General features: G+C 38.8%; 1 protein-coding gene across 1 annotated transcript in view; it reads right to left on the reverse strand.

Moving 5' to 3' along the window:
- The window catches only part of TMC1 (transmembrane channel like 1), a 130,107-nt gene that overhangs the window by 10,520 nt on the left and 102,259 nt on the right, over positions 1-17,328 (reverse strand). Inside the window, exons 14-15 of the mRNA XM_044766619.2 lie at positions 14,808-14,936; positions 4,375-4,442 (exon numbers count right to left, since the gene is read on the reverse strand). Of these exons, the coding sequence (XP_044622554.2) occupies positions 4,375-4,442; positions 14,808-14,936 (197 nt within the window). The remainder of the gene's footprint in view (positions 1-4,374; positions 4,443-14,807; positions 14,937-17,328) is intronic.

Raw genomic sequence — 17,328 nt, forward strand, 5'->3', positions numbered from 1 at the left:
AGGTGGGATCACTTTTACTCTATGACTTCATTGGTTATTTCAACAAAATAAATTTAATTTTCTTTGATGAGAAAATCCATTAGCACCATAAAACCATATTAATAGCAATTAGTTAGCCCAAAACCAAAAAAAGGTTTTACAAGTTACATATTTTAGAAGTTTAAGCAGAGTCCTGTATTTAAAGTTTCCCAACTATAATAAAGTCCTCAGCGTTTCTAGTTAGGGCTAGCATTTCATATTTCCTGGATATGTAGAGTTGTTTTAACCAATTCAATGTAAATTTGATATATTATGGGGGAGGGGGTGTTGAGTTAGATGAAGAAATTAGTTTCTGCTGTAACTGAACTTGTGCAGCCCAATATTAAATCATTTCACTGAAATGTGAAATCTTGTCTCAATTTGAGTTGTCAATAGGATTCCATACAACAAATCTGAATGATATGTCAACATATTCAACTGACCAGAGACTTTGTAGGAAGTCAAACTATTTTTTAAAAAGTAGTACAGACTTTGGGTGATAATGTTGTGTCCATGTAGGTTCATCAGTTGCAACAAATGTAGCACTGTGGTGTGGGGTGTCAATAGTGGGGGAGGCTGTGCATTGTAATTCCATAAATGGGAACTCTGTGCTTTCTACTCAATTTTGCTGTGAACCTAAAACTTCTCTAAGATATGAACTTTATTAATTAAAAAAGAGAGAGAGAACAGACTTTGGAACAACACAGCATATCTGGCTTATAGGATAATAAGAGAAAACCTGGAACCCCAAAAACATGAGCAAATGAGTGAGTGACAGTCCCAGCTGAGGGGTCAGAATTACAAAGCACTCGATTATACTCCTAGATGCCAATATTTGTAAAGTAATATGTTTGTACATGATGATGCACTCCCCATTCTGAAAGTCAGGCTTGGCCATGTGATTTCTTTGAGCCAATAAAATAGAAATAAAAACGAGGCGTCTCACTACTAGGTGGAAACTTTAAGAGCCCTGAGGGTCTTTTTGGTTTCTTCTTCCTCTGCTACTCTGACCAGCGATGTTCCAGATGGATCCTATGCTGTCAGTCCAGGACTCCACAGTAGGGGTAACTTACAGGAGTAGAGCCTCTACCAGCCCCCATTGGACGTGTAGAGTAAACAAGAAAGAGACTTTTCCTTGTGTAAGCTACTAAGATTTGGGGGTTGTGTTTCATGGCTGCATAACCTAGTCTATCCTAAGACACAATTTTGTGAATAATTCAAGACTTAGACTCGCTTAAAGCCATATATATTTGTACCTATACATATATGTGTATCATTTGTATGCATACACGTTACATGGATGCACATCTCTAGATAAATAAATTTCAAAAATTCAAAATAAATATCACGTAGGCATTTTGAGCAAATGACTCAAGAACCATAACCTACGGGCCGGCTCCGTGGCCGAGTGGTTAAGTTCGCACCCTCCGCTGCCGAGGCCCAGGGTTCGGATCCCGGGTGCGGACATGGCGCCGCTCGTCAGGCAACGTTGAGGCGGCGTCCCACATCCCACAACTAGAAGGACCTGCAACTAAGATATACAACTATGGGGGGGGGGGGAGGCGGCGGTTTGGGGAGATAAAGCAGAAAAAAAAAAAAGGATTGGCAACAGTTGTTAGCCCAGGTGCCAATCTTTAAAAAAAAAACAAAAAAAAAAAGAACCATGACCTAGAAAAACAGGTCTAAGCACAGCGATATCTGAACCTGAACGCTCATCCCATCTTTGCTTGTGACTCACTAAACAGCTCGGCTCACTAAGTTCCTTACCCAGACTGGATCCCATCATCTGTCAGTTAAAGATCATTGTAATACCTTAGCCTTAGAAATTCTATTCTTCTGAGAAGATCAAAGCAAGTGAAAGCTTCTTTTATTTAGCTCTCCTTATTACTCCAGTGATGTGATGCATGTCAGTTAAATTATTCACATTTGATCAACTGAGAAAATGAGGTAGCAAAAGGTGACAGTATTAGTGGGAGGGCGCACAATGAGACAGTTTGGGATCAATGTCTACACCCATCTTCTCTCTCAGTGTGTCTTCTCTGCTGCCTCTACAACCTGCTGTGATGGAGTAGAGATATTATGTGCGTTCATCATTTAAAAATATGATTACAAAAACCTATGCTGTCTAATTTAAAAATAAATATGTAATATAAAGTTTTATGGATCATTTCAGCCAATTCATAACAAAATGGATTTCACCTATAATTGTTTGCCTTTAATAACACCAGCATAAATAACCTCCGCTATTCAGAAACGCGTAAAGCAGTAATTGAATGTCTCCAGTCACAAGCCATTAGGACTGAATACAAAATCTCCATGTTCTTTTGACTGTTTCTATAGAAAATGGCCAAACTCAGATGTCACATCCTCATGCCTCATCAAGTAGTGGATTACCATGTGTGAGTACCCTCGTGCAGGCGGAGCCTACTAAACTTAGAGTCCACACTTCACACACCTCTCCCACCACACCACATCCCCACTCCCTCACCAATTCCCAGAAAATTAGGAAAGGATTATTTGTACAAAGTGTTGACCTGAAGGTGAATAAAAGTTCTTTTGCTTCTGGAACTCAGTAAAATGTGTGAATATATTTATACACTCAAAACAAAAAAGTCACTTTCTAAAGTTCTCTTCAAACTAACCAGAAGCAAGTCTTGACCAATATCTGAAGGATGAATACATAGTGATAGTGTAATAACAGGGCAGAGATTTTGATAATGGGTCTGGCCATGAGAGAATTGGAGAAGATTTTTAGATATTTAAGAATTTCAACATGAACAATAGTCGACTAAATAATTGCAAAATTACAAGTGAAAGCAATCAGCACAGCCATTACAACAGCTTTTCTGACAATGAAAATGAATTTTGAGGCCAATCTGTCGTCTACAACTCTGAAAGAACAAGAATAGACATGCAGCATATGCCTGTACAAATGGCACCCACCAGGCCTGAGGGATGTATGCACTTGGTGTAAGAGCCAGAGAATTTTAAGACTGCTATCAGGCAGTGGTTTCCCATTTCTGCAGTAACAGTGTCAGCCATTTTCTGCCATGACAGCAGAATCCCTTCCAGAAAACGAAAAATCCAGAAACCATAGAAGCTGCTCTCTTCATTATATCTGGCAGTGGTCACATGTTGGGCCACCTTGACTTTCCTCCCTGTTTAGAGAATAAAGGATGTATTTCACTCCTTAATGACTCTCTGGACACATGAGCCATAACTTGCAAAATTTAGAAAATGAGGGGACAGGAAGTATATTTTTAAACATACCTAACAATAGAGAAGATAATCTTTTTATAGTCTTTTCTTCATATTGATTGAACTAGTGATGCACAGGAATTTGACAGGCCCCATGGCAGAACAATGGGGCCCTTGACTATGGTCTTTGTATTACTGAAGCAAGATCGTCTTAATATTTGCGGAAATCCAATCTCACAAAGGTTTAATAATTCAGGCCAGCCATGGTGGAAGGATTTCAGGAATATAGGAAACTTGTGCAAAATCTGAACCTAGTTACTGGTACTTGTACTTTGGAGAGTGGTGTGGTTGGTAGCACAAGATTATATTAGACATATGTCAATAGGATAAAGAAGTTTAATTGTAACTGCTTGTGAGTTGGGATGTTCGTAGTTAAGAGTGACAGATTTCTAAGACACATGGTCCCCAGATGAATCACATGCTGTGATCCAATTTTTAAACTCAAGAACATTTCTACTGTATCAACTCATCTTAACCTGTCAAGGTTTACAGAGAGAATGCTTTCATTTAATAAAAGATATGACAATCCTTTGTACATCAAAAGAAATGATTCTGATGTGAAAATGGCCCTGTGAAGCAAGTTACAAAATAAAGAACATATTTTTAACTTGACCAGCCTAAAACATGTTTCATCTCTATATACTATTGGATTCGGTAAGACATTATTTTTAAAAGTAGCTGTAAATTCTATTTTAAATATATTCAGTAGCAGTTACAAAATAAAATCAGTTTCTCAGAAATGGCTTACATTAATTTATTTAATACTTAATATGTGGTAATGGGATCATTAATGTTTTGCTGTCAGATCCTAGTTTCCCAGGATATAAAAATTTAAAAAGCCTTCAAATCTATGAACCATAACATGGACACCCAGTGTTTGATGAAGGAGTGCTCTGCAAAACAGACGGAAGCCTTTGAGGACCAAGGTTTAAGACATGAAAAAAAGATATATATATAAACTCTTCATAGCCATCCACTTTGCAGAGGCAAATGTTGAGTTAGATCATGGACTCCTTTGACCCCAGTTGGCAGTGCTTTATGCAATAATGATCTTGGGGGCTTTTCTACAAGTGATACACCGTCCAACAGCTGGCCTACCAGATCATGCCTTGGTTGAAGATCAGAGCGAGGACGTTGCCACTGATGTCAAACTCTGTGTATGAAGGCTAGAGGAGACACAGACATTTCTTGGATTAGCATCTCAAATCGTGAAAATTGAAAGGCAAAGTTTTAATGTTTCCGCCTAGGTGTGGCTAGGCTCTCAACTACTTTCTTGCAGCAACAATAACCAACTGCAGCAGAATAATCAATACAATAAATAATTAGTGATAAATAAAATAATAAAGCACCCTTTTTAACGTACTAAGACTCATTTTAACACGCTGTCATTAAGTGCCATGAAAGTGTGGCAAGAAGGGCTCTCATACACTGACGGTAAAAGTAAAAATTGAAGCAACCTTTTAGAAAAACAATTTGACAATACATATTAAAAGCTTTAAAAATATCATTCTCTTTGACCCTGTAAGTCTACTTTTAGGAATTTGTTTTAACAAAGCAATCCTAAATGCTGACAAATTTTAACAAGCAGAGATGAAAGCATCTGGATGTCCAACATCAGTTAAGTGAAGCCAATCTATCTGTTCTATAATACATATTGAAGCTAATTACAATCAATGTTGGAAGAATATTTACATGTACAAGAGAAAACTATGCTCTAATGTTCAACAAAAGATATACAAAATTATACATTCATTATTTTTGTCAACTCAATTTGAAACTATGCATAAAGAAAAAACTTGAAAGTAATCAGCAAAAATTAGTAGTTGTTATATGTGGGTGATGGATTATGGCTTTTATTTTATTCTTTAAGTTTTGTGTATTTTAAAATATTTTTCAACAAAAACATGAATTTCTTTTACAATAAAATAGATATAGAGAAATATAACAAAGTTTAAGAAGTTATTCAAGTCTATGTCCAGTGTTAGTCACCTAGATAATACCATCCTGCTTAGGATAGCAGCACCAGGTTGTTCTTTGTGCAGAGGGGCCACCAATAAGAACCAAGGTGGACATCTGTCCTAGGTGGCCCATCCAAAGGCTTCCTGGTGACATAGTAGACATCCTAGAAGGAAAGCTTCTATAGATGGGAATAATGCTAATTAACAAAGCCAACAAAACTGGCTCCTATTTAATTTGAGATGGAGAATAATCAGTCAGGAAAATAATTGGTAACAAGAGAAAAAGAGAACAGAAAAAAATATGAAGTGAAAGGACCATGAAGACTGTGAAAGAGATGCCAATAGAGTGGCAGCTCCCTATTACTGCCCCAGATCCTGACATCTGTAAGTGTGGCTTCAGACTGTGTGTATCCTCATCATAATTCCTTCCCAAACACACACATACATACACAGCACATGAACACATGCTCACACATACACATGCACACACAACAAGATGACCCGAGAGTGTCTCTGTTCTTCTCAAACTCCAGAACCCAAAAGTGTATTTGTAAGAAGATAGAACAGGTCTCAGATTTGGAGTCCCACCAAAACTATCACAACTTGTGAATGCTTTGCCTCAAGAGCTCTTGAATCCAGGCCTCAACTTCATCACTTTCGCAAAAGGCAGTAGTACGTTCCTAGTCAACTGAAATAGGTAGGCAATGTGCCTTGTGACAGATTCAGGGAGTAAAGAGCAAGAATGGCATAATGAGAATGGTTAAATAACAAGATAAAATGATAAGATGATACATAATAAGACAATACGTGGCCCTGTTATATTATATAGGACAAAGATGACCTGGATGATTTCAACATCAATTCACTCAAGATACTGCTAAAGGATATACAAAGCATTTCACTGTTTGCAGATTATCTAGAAGCATAATGTCCCCAAGATGGAAAGAGGTTTCACTGATAGTTTTTGATCTAAAATAAAGAATGAAAAATTGTGTCCTCCATGGAGAAGATGAATTGCTCCTAATCTAGAGAAACGTTTTTTCTGAGTCTTTCTCCTTCCACGGTAGTGCTTTGCTCTGGTTCATCTCTTCTTTTCTCCTGGAGCCCTGTCAGATCACAGAACACCTCTGACAAACGTTCAGTTGGGTAACCTGCACCATCTGTGACCTTGGAACAGCTCTTCTTTGCCTTGGTTCAAGAATCAAACCTTCAACCTTGGCCTCTTGAGAAGAGTGTCATGACTTAGCCCGCCAAACTATGGAAAATGGAAAAAATTCAAACTTTTCTGAGTACATTTACTCTCACAAGCACATAAACCTCTTAAAGGCCGCTTGAGATGAGACATTTTTAGAAAAGCAGTAAGAACACACTGGGAACCCCAGCCTCACACTGTGTTTGCTGCAGGAGCAACTGGAGGAATAAAATCTTTGATGTGTAAGTTGACCTGAGGCAGAGAAAGGGTATGCGGCAGCCCTACTGTACCAAGTGATTCTGTGGCACAGACACTTGTCTGGGATTCAGGCCTGAATGATAGACCTGCCATTTCTTAGCTGGGAGAACTGGGCCAGTCACTTATCTCTCAGGCCTAGGCCTAATGTGCACTGGGTCAGAGGCTGGCACAACATGGCCCATGAGCCACCTGTTTTTGTAAGTAAAGTTTTACTAGAATACAACTACATTCAATTGTTTATGTGCTGTCTATGGCTGTTTGGGACTAAAATAGGAGAGTTTAGTAGTTACTACAGAGACCATATGGCCTCCTGAAAGGACAACCCCTTGTTTTCCTCTACTGCTACACTCTACTCACAATACTTCTGACACGGATGTGTGGGTTTTCCCCCCACATCAAGCAATTCCCGAATTCCCTGTGGACGTCAACCGGATGCCCTATAATGTAACTCAATTTTGACACTAACTGTCTGGAGTTAGTACAGATCCCACAGGTTAAGGGCTCAGTCTCCTAAGACTGCCCCCACTTAGGATGCCAATTGCAAGTTCAGGTTGTCATCTATGTTATCTGACTGGCTATAAGTCAGATTCCCACAACTTCCTCTTCAGGTTCAATAATTTATTAGAATGGCTCAACGAACTCAGGAAAACAGTTTATTTACTAGATTGCTGGTTTATTATAAAAAGACACAACTCAGGAAAAGCCAGATGGAAGAGATGCTTGGGGTGAGGAATGTGGGAAGGGGTGCAGAGCTGGTGAACTCCCCTCCCAGAACCTTAATGTGTTCAGCAACCTGGAAGCTCTCCAAGCCCCATAGTTGAGGGATTTTCATGGAGACTTCATCATGTAGGTATAATCAATTATTAACTCAGTCTCCAGCCTCTCTCCCCTCCCTGGAAGATGGAGGTGGGGTAGGGTTGAAAGTTCCAAATTTCTAATCATGGCTGGGTCTTTTTGCTGACCAGCCCCCATCCCGAAGCTATCCAGGAGCCCACCAAGAGTTGCCCACCCAAAAAATACTCCTATCACCAAAGATATTCCAAGGAATTTAGGAGCTCTGTGTCAGGAACCAGGGTCAAAGGCGAAATATTAGAACAAAAGATGTTCCTAGCACTTCTGTTGCTTAGGAAATTACAAAGGGTTTCGAGCTCTGGCCAGGAAGCAGGAATGAAGACCAAAATATCTATTTCTTATTACATCACAATATCATACCTGCAGAAGTGAGAATACTTACTATCCAGACCTTTACAGAGAAAGTTTGCCTACTTCTGAACTAGATAATTTCTAAGATCCCTTTCCATTCTAAAATCTGTAATTGGTTGAAAATTAGACCCAGTCATTAAAAAATTGCTTCTCTGTAAACACCTTAGAAATGTAATTTAATAACATATGCATCAAACTCAGAAACCCCCATTATAAAAGTGAAATAAATGTAAGAAGGCACCCCCCCCCAACGTATATAGTTTAATTTCAAGGCTCATTCTTTTAGATGTAAATTTTTTTAACATATGTGATTATATTGTAGTTTAAATTTTTTAAAGCAATACTTTAATAATATAAGTGTAAATCAATTGCAATATGTTTCTTTAATTGCCTCTAAAATATAAAAAGCTTAAAGGTAAATGATGCTTGGGAAAAAACAGCTTTTCTTGAAACTCGAAATAGTGAAATGATTCACATGAGATGTGTAATAAACTCAGTAAGGGTTGCTCATCCTTAATGAGACTTTTAGGGGCCAGCAACGGAGGAGCGCATTCGGATTTGGGCTGAGGTCCGTAATAGTCACGGGATTGGAAATTATCTTGTTTTATTTTTGGATCTTTGTTTGTAGTGGGCTAGAGTCAGTCATCTACCCAGAGGGAAGACCTATGGCGCTTGGTGGACTAAAATGCCTGGAAAATCCCACCGTGTCTCTGCAAGGTTGGTTACTGGGGGCAGATCATCAACCCATGGATATTGTGAAATGCAACTCAGGATCTCAGAGAAAATTCTCTCATTACAATGACCTGCCTGACTTTTTTCCCACAAATCTCATTTCCCACAGCTGGAATCACTCAGAGCTGCAGGCTGGGCTGGCCTGTGGCTCGGGGCAATGCTTCTCAAGTGTGGTCCCCAGAACAGAAGCAGCCACAGCACCTGGGAACTTGTTAGTAAAGTAAATTCTTGGACGCCGCCCCAGATCTACAGAATCAGAAACTCTGTGCCTTCACATGCCTTCAGGGAATTCTGATGTACGCTAAGATCTGAGAGCCACTGATCTGGGACAAATCCCAGCCTCCTCTTCTAGGATGACTCAGCACCTCGGGCTTTGCACTGCAACCCTAGTTCCCTGCAGACACTCTGTCCAATATTCAAACTGAACTTTAAATCTAGCCTGTGCTGTCCCTTTGCCCATGTTCTCACCCCTTTGCGGGACATCCATGACCTCTTGTTGACTCTTTATGATGCATCTTCCGGGAGTGCTAAATAACATCTCATTCTCAGCTAGACAACATCAGTTTATCTTCTAATTCTATATCCCAGCCCTTCTTGCTAACAGCATTCTACCTCAAGGGACCTGTCTAATCCTGGGAGCCACCTTGAGTTACAAATGCCATACATTGGTTCATGTGTTAGTCCTGGTTTGGCAGAGTCCTTGAAATTTCTGGGGTTAAGCATTATACTGAAAATTCAACATAATGGAAATCTGGTTAATGGCTTTGAAGTCCATCAGACATGAGTTTGAGTCCTCGCTCCACCGCCGACCAGCTATACATTTTTCAGCAAATTATTAAACAGCCTCTAAACTTCAGATCACTGTAAAGTAGGAAAAATAATAATCTACCTCATAGCATTGCTTATATGAATCCATGGAGTAATATATGTAAAGTATTTTGTAGAAGTTCTGACACATGATAAGAGCTACATAAAAATATAATGCAATATAATGTGATTAAGGCTCGATTCTGATGGTCTGTCAATCATATGACTCATTTATGGATAATCTCGAGCCCCTTCATCAACTTTCAGGGAAGTCTCTCATATTTTCCATTTATATAAATTTAACAAGGACCACCTTAAAAATGTAACTTTCAATAAGATTCTGAGATTTTAATTTGTTTGAACATGTTCTTATCCCATGCCATGCATTCAATTCTATTTCTTCTTAGATATTCTTTATCTACATTATTGATAAATGGTAAGGATGGTCACAAATTAAAGTGAAAGTAGGAGCATTCTGTGTTGCACTATTGCATAAAAGAGTTTATAAGAGAGGCCTGAGGGCAGTTGTGCTGAATCAGGGGCGTTAAAACCCTTCCTGGCGCACACCATTCCACTCCCTCAGAGTCAGCGAACTCTAGCAACACCGAGAACTATCTGCTGTGCTCAGAAAAGCCATAGGAAAGATTAACTTACATTACATGGTCTAACAGTCTGCCCCCAGCCAGTAATTTCCCCACCTCAGTTCATCTTCATAGGTTTATTGTGATAATACTTTGGCCATAAATTTAGAACTGGAAGAACATACAGAGTCACTTTAAAGCCAATTTACTCAGCTATAACAAGTGTATAATTCAGTGTATTTAACATATTGACTTTGTCCAGAAGGACACTTCATTGCCCTTATTTATTCCCTGGCCCCATATACTTAGGCAACTCCAATTCACAGACTCGTAATTTTCACGTATAAAATAAAGGTATTATGATTGATTATGTCAAAATTCCACCCAACATTAACATTCTGTGGATCTCTGAATCTAATGCTGGAGTCCATAGAGTTTAGTTTTTACAGAGATTGTTGTAATCAAAGTGAATGGACTTTTTAAAAGGTAACTTACCTATGACTGAGCAATTGAACATAGAGAAATTTCTCACAATTTGAAATAATTTGTGCATGTCATTATGCTTTATTTGTGAAGATATTAATTTATATGGATAGAAATAAATAAATGTAATCACAACATTTATTATAATAAGAATTAGATACAGCTTAGCTGAAGACAAAAACTAAATTAATTTCAGTACATTCACATATAGAATATTACACAGCCATTTAAAAGCTATGTTATAAAAGCACAGTTAATAACATGGGGAAATGGTCATTGTTAGGTGAAAATAGCAAGTTACTAGTCAATAACTGTGTATATATATATATGTATGTATACATACACACACATGCAGAAAGACATCTATTATAAGACTCTATAATACCATATATAAATCTATAGTACTTGTTTATATACTTATAAATAAATACTAATACTATGCAATTCAAATGATCCAAATAATAATGTCATGAGTGGGATTACCTGTGATTTTTATTGTCATATTTAGCTTATACTAGATTTTCTATATTTTCTACAATGAACTGGTATTATTTTTAGAGTTCAGGAAAAAAAAGAAAAAAAACTTTTTTTTTTGGTGGTGAAGATGCACACATTTTTCTCTTTTATTCCTGAAAGGATTCTCAAAAGTATCTCTCTGCCCATCTCAGGTTCTCCTTTGCTTTATAACAGGCACTTTCTGGACTTCTGGACTCATATTGCCAATTCGTAGGTCCAGAAGAATATCAGAGAAATATTCTCCTCAGCCTCTTCTCTAAAACAGTCCCCCTTTAGGTTTCTGCATCTCTGCCTGCACTGCCCACACCTTCCAGCTGCTGGCCCTGTCTTACATTGGTCCCTCCACTGAGAATGCTTCCTTCCATCTCAATCTTTTGAAATTCTGATCATCCTTCAAGACTTAGCTCAAATATCTTTTCCTCCATCATGTCTGAATTTCTAACATCTCTTTCTCTCGCTCTCTGTCCCAAAGTCACATAGCAATTGGTTTCTCCCATGGCATTTACATTTTCTGCTCTGTAGTAACAATGGGAACTTTTGAGATTAAAGAGTCATGAAGACTGAGGACTGGTGAATGAATATTCCATCTGAAGGGGGCAGTGGTGTCTCAGTTCCAGCCAATTTCTCCGAAGTGGGAACATGGGTCCAATGTTGCCAGGCTTTCCAATATGTCAAGAAAAGCAAGAAATCTATATTCTTTAATGTAAAATTCCCAGTTTTTAAAATATTAGCTCATTAAAAAAAGAGAGAAACACTTTGCACACCAAAAGAAAAAATACCTATAAGCTGAACCTGGCCTGTCGGACCTAAGTTTGTAACCTCTGCCTTAGGCTTGCATCTTTTACATCTCTGTATCCCCTTATCACCCAGCACAGAGGTTTGCTCATAATGGTTTGCACCTAGTAGGCACTCAAGTGTGTAAGCTATCCACCTAGTGGTTCAACGATAATAGGACCCATATCAAAGATCCATCACTCAACATTAACATTTCAAAACTTGTTTTGATGCTGGGCTTCTCTCCAAAGAGTCTTCCAAAGGTAACATGGAAGAAAATTCACTCTGTATGACCTAAAACAGGAAACTGACTTTTTTCCCTGTACTTTGTGCTAACCGAAGAGCACTGTCAGCACTCAATAAATAATAAATCACAGTCATTTAATTACAGCTTTTATGCATCCAGGTCATGTTATATTGACTTCATATTTGAAGCAAAATTTTCTAGCACTTAAGAAGAAAGCAGTAAGGGATAAAAGGCAAGCGTAAGCCAAGGGATGGTCTAAGAAAGAAACGGTAATTTTTAAATCTGCTTCAGAAGAGCTGAATCAGGCAAGGAAAATAGAAATGAAACCAAGCCAGCTGAATACCTCATAGCAGGGAATGGAAAAGCAACACAACAGCATCCTGGATCTATAGCATTACCTCACTGTCGTTCACCAAACAGCATTACCTAACCGCCTTTGGCTCCTCTGCAAGGCCCTTTCAGTGAGGATGATTGAGATGACCTAATAAAAGGTACCATCTCAATGTCAGTTAGCCAGGCGGAGGATCTAGCTGGAATTTTGAAAACAGTTCTGAATGTAGGACTAGTCCAGAAACTAGAAGGCATGAGACAGGAGGGAGAGCAACAGTAAAAGATATCCCTTTACTGGTGAGGAGAGAAACATCATTGGCTCAAGAATACTAAGCCAGAACTGACTCCATGGGCACATCCCTGGAAGCAGGCAGAATTCTGTCAATAGATGGTATTGCCTTGCATGTGGAGGTTCCTGCATTGAAACAGCTAGTCAATGCATAACGCCTGCCATGTGACAAGTGTAGGGGAGGAAGACATTTCCTCTACCCGCTCTGGGTCCTACTGGCCAGACATCGAATTAAATTCACATGAGACAGAATAACAGGAGAAAGTTAAACAAAGCTTTATAACATTTTTACATGGGAGAGCCTCAGGCAAACTGAGCAACTCCCCAAAATGACTGAAGCCACCACCTTAAATATCAGCTAAAGACAAAGGAGGATGTTGGGGGTCGGGGGAGTCAGTTATGGGAGGTTACCAGAAAAGCACAGTAAACAAGGGTAAGATTAGTATGCAGATTTAAATCCTTGCCTTCCACATTGATGAGAGTTTCTAGAGATAAGGTCATCTTTCCTTCCTGGTACAGAGAGGGAGACACCTTTACAGATGGGGATTTCCTTTACAAATGTAAATGTCTCTTAACAAGGGGTAAGCAAATTCTACTTTTCAGAGTTTCTTTCCTGTCTGCAGTTTTTAAAAGTAATCAGTCCAAAATAATGCTCATGCCAGACATATCTTGGGGTGGCCACTTCCGGTACCCCACACAAACATAGTCCTAAGTATAGAGGTCAAGGCTTCTGTTTTCACAGAGCCTTCATTCTAACAGAGAGAGACAGATAATAAGCACATTTTAAAAAGGAAATGGTAAATAGTTATACATTGTATGAAGAGAATAGAACAGTGTACTGAAATAGGGAGTGCCTGATGGGCTACATTAGATTGGACGGTGGGAGAAGAGCTCTGAGGAGGGGCTGTGTTAGCTGAGTCCTTAATGACAAGAAGGAATCAGCCATGCCAAATTCTGGGAAACAGCACCCATGGAGGGAGGAAAAGCTGGCGCAAACGCAAGGACCATCCTGTCTTTGAGCATAAGAAAGAATCCCAATGTTTGTAGACTTCACAAAGCAAGAGCAGAACTAGGAGGAGAGGAGCTCAGAGAGAAAAAAAAGCAGCAGATCCTATCGAATATTGAAGGCCCTAGAAAGGGATTTAGAATTCATTCTAAGTACTTATGAAGCCACTGGAAGATTTTAAGCAAATAAGTGCTATCAACTCCTCAGGTCGTTTTTCCCAAGATGACAGTTTCATTTGCAAAAGAGGGACAGTGGACACAGAGTGATGTGTGCTCTACTGCTGCCCTCAAACTGTGTCGGGGACCCTGGGGTTGAGAATAGAGGTTGCGCTGGTGATGGACTCAACGCACCTGTGGAGTTCAGAGAAACTTGTGCTGTAGTTGTGGGAAAGGAAGCCACCTTGCTGGACTTCAGCTTCACCACTTGTCAGAGCCCAACAGCAACAGGGTCTTCCTCAAAACTTCCACAGCTCCTTGCTTGTGTGTCTGCTGAGCTCTTATTAGACTTGAGCTTTATGAAGCCAGCACCATATTTATGGACTCCTTTAGTCCCCAATCTACTTCACAGTGACTGGCACATGATAAGTGTCCCAGAGTTTGTTTAGCAGGATTCAAAGGAATTAATAGAATGTGCAGTTGATACTACCCATCTTGCACTGCTTCTAGAAGTGCCAACAAGCTTCATGAGGAGGGAGCTGACTATGGGTCCAAGATTTACTGAGTTCACCATTTTAACTGACAGGTTAAGATTCATTGCTTATCCTGTGCTAATTTTATGAGAATACTGTAAGCCACGATACTCAAGTCTGACTCTCTCTGAATTAAAGCTGTACTCATTGGTCTTTTTTCTTTTTTTGCTGAGGAAAGATTCGCCCTGAGCTAACACCTACTCCCAGTTTTCCTCTTTTTATACGTGAGCCACTGCCACGGCAGGGCCACTGACAGAAGAGTGGCATAGGTCCTCTCCCAGAAATGAACGTGGGCTGCCAAAGCAGAGCACGCAGAACTTAACCAGTAGGCCACTGGGGCTGGCCCTCATTGCTCTTCATTTATTGACACCCCCTAAATTCTGACATGTCTTCCTTTTTCATATCATGTGTAAATGATGAACCACAAAAGAGGAATCTGGTCAGAGAAAAATGAATATCATACTTACATATCCATATTCCAAATCCCAACACCAGCAGTAATTGCAAAATCTCACAAAACATGCCCGGAGAAAGTCCCCGATGAGGATTGTGACATAGGTGGTCAGAACATCAGAAACGGTCAGCCGCACAAATTCCTGTCGAGATAGTATCCGCATTCAAATGTGCATTTCTCTCTGTAGACATCAAATCTGTCATGTTTCTAAATTGCATTAGCTTGGAAATTTTAATTAATAGTAAAGAAACTAGTTATGCATATCTAGTAAATGAAGAATGTTTCATCCCTATTTTATTAGTGTAAAAATAACTATTTCCTCTTCCAAAAGCACTATATCAAAGCCTTCTTAATGAGAAACCTTTTTAAGCATGACGCAAGAACCGAAAACAGGAAAATATTGACCATACAGAAGTTTAAAACTTTTAGGCAAACAGCACTATTTATAAAGTTAAAAGACAAACTTGGAAAAGAATTTGTAGCAGATATGATAGAGGATTAGTTCTGTTTGGTTTTTTGTGAGGAAGATTGTCGCTGAGCTAACATCTGTGTCAATCTTTCTCTATTTTATGTGGGATGTCCTCACAGTGTGGCTCGATAAGTGGTGCTAGGTCTTTGCCCAGGATCTGAATCTGCAAAATCTGAGCCGCCAAAGTATAGTCTGCCAACTTAACCACTACGCCACCCTGAGGATTAGTTTTTTTCAACACATTAAAAACTTTTACGAATCGGTATGACTACCGGTAGGTGATCCAATAACAAAAAATATGGGTAAATGACACAAATAAGAAATTCACAGAAGAAAATATACAATTAAAACATTCAAAAATACTTAAATCCCACATAATAAACATGAAAATTAACACAATGAGTTGTTGCTTCACACAGTGATAAATATTTAAGAATCCGTGTTTCTCTCTATTGCCGAGAGTACGGTGACGTGGGTACGTACTGTCATGAACTGACAAGGAAGTTAAACTAGTGAAACATTTGGGGGGCAATTCGTGAAGATCCATCACATTTTAAATGGTGTGGAATTTGATCAAAGAAATCCATTTCTAGAAATGTATCCTACAGCAATATTAACACAAGTACACAAATCTATATGTATAATTATGACCGTATGGTTTCATCTAGATAAAAATTGGAAATAATTTAAGTATGCTCAGGAGGAGATAAATTAAATAAAACAGGGTGTCCACACAACAGAATATTGTGAGCTGTTAAAAAAAGGTGCTATTGTGGTTATGGATGCACAACTATGTGAACACAGAACTAGAAGCCACTGAATTATACACAGTTGGCCCTTGTATCCGAGGTTTCACATCCACAGATTCAGCCAACTGCAGGCCGAAATTTCACGGATACAGAGGAATTGAATTGAATTGGAAAATGCAAAATGTGTGGAAGTGGAGGGCTGACTGTATTTGCTGTATTACACCATTTTACATAAGGGACTTGAGCGTGGGTGGATTTGGGTATCCACGGAGGGCCCCGGAACAAATCCCCAGCTGATATGGAGGGAGGACTGTATTTTAAATGAGTGAAATGTATGGTATGGGAATCATATCTCAATAAAGTCATTTAAAAAGTGCTAAAATGCCATGCTCTAATGAGAAACAGATTTTCAAAAATTTATGAACAGGATGTATGATATGAACTCATTTGTTAACAAAAAAATCCTACGTGTATATATATGTATATGGATATGCATAATATGGATAGGCATATGCATAGAAAAGGTTTGGAAAATTAGAAACAGGTTACGTCACTAGTGTGGACTTGAATTTATGTACCAAGTGTGTGCACTATGGGTTGGAGAAGAGGTTCACTATTTCCTCATGGGACTCATACGACCATAGGCAATAAATATAAGAACGGACATATGATTATAAATTTTTACCATGATTGTTCACTTCTGCTCTTTCTGTTCCTTCCAGAATATTTGTGCCCTAAGATTGAAGACACTGAATATCTAATAAGATATATTTAGCCAGAAACATTAGTGTTCTTCTGTAATATAGAAAGACTTCTGTTTTTTATATCCAGCTACCCATATGATCTCCCCTCTAAAATAATTAGTGAAAAATAATTTCTTACAGGGCAAAGGGCCATTTGACTAGCAGTCATTGGGTTAATTTCCAGCCTCATAATTCAGAGCAGCGCTTCCTAAACTCAGGTAGTCGTGTACCACCATCGTGATTCTTGCCATGTCCGAGTACTACGTGAAATATTATTTATCTAATATTTCTTGTAACTTTAATATACTTTGCTCTTAAGAGATGACTGCTATGATTTTAAATAGAACACGTAAATCATCTGCTATAAATAGAAGTTAACTGTAACATAAATATAATAAAGGCAAAAATATTATATTCAAAACTTAAAAATATAAATTTAAAAAATTATCTCAGCATTGGTTCTCACCAAAAGTAGTGCCTGTGACAAGGGCTCATAAGCAAGAAATATACTGTGGGAAGTGTTGCCAAAGGACAGAGTGGGGATTGGGAAGAATGAAACAGGAAAGGAGAGAA

This window comes from Equus asinus, chromosome 23, assembly GCF_041296235.1.
Source record: "Equus asinus isolate D_3611 breed Donkey chromosome 23, EquAss-T2T_v2, whole genome shotgun sequence".
Taxonomy (NCBI): Eukaryota; Metazoa; Chordata; class Mammalia; order Perissodactyla; family Equidae; genus Equus; species Equus asinus.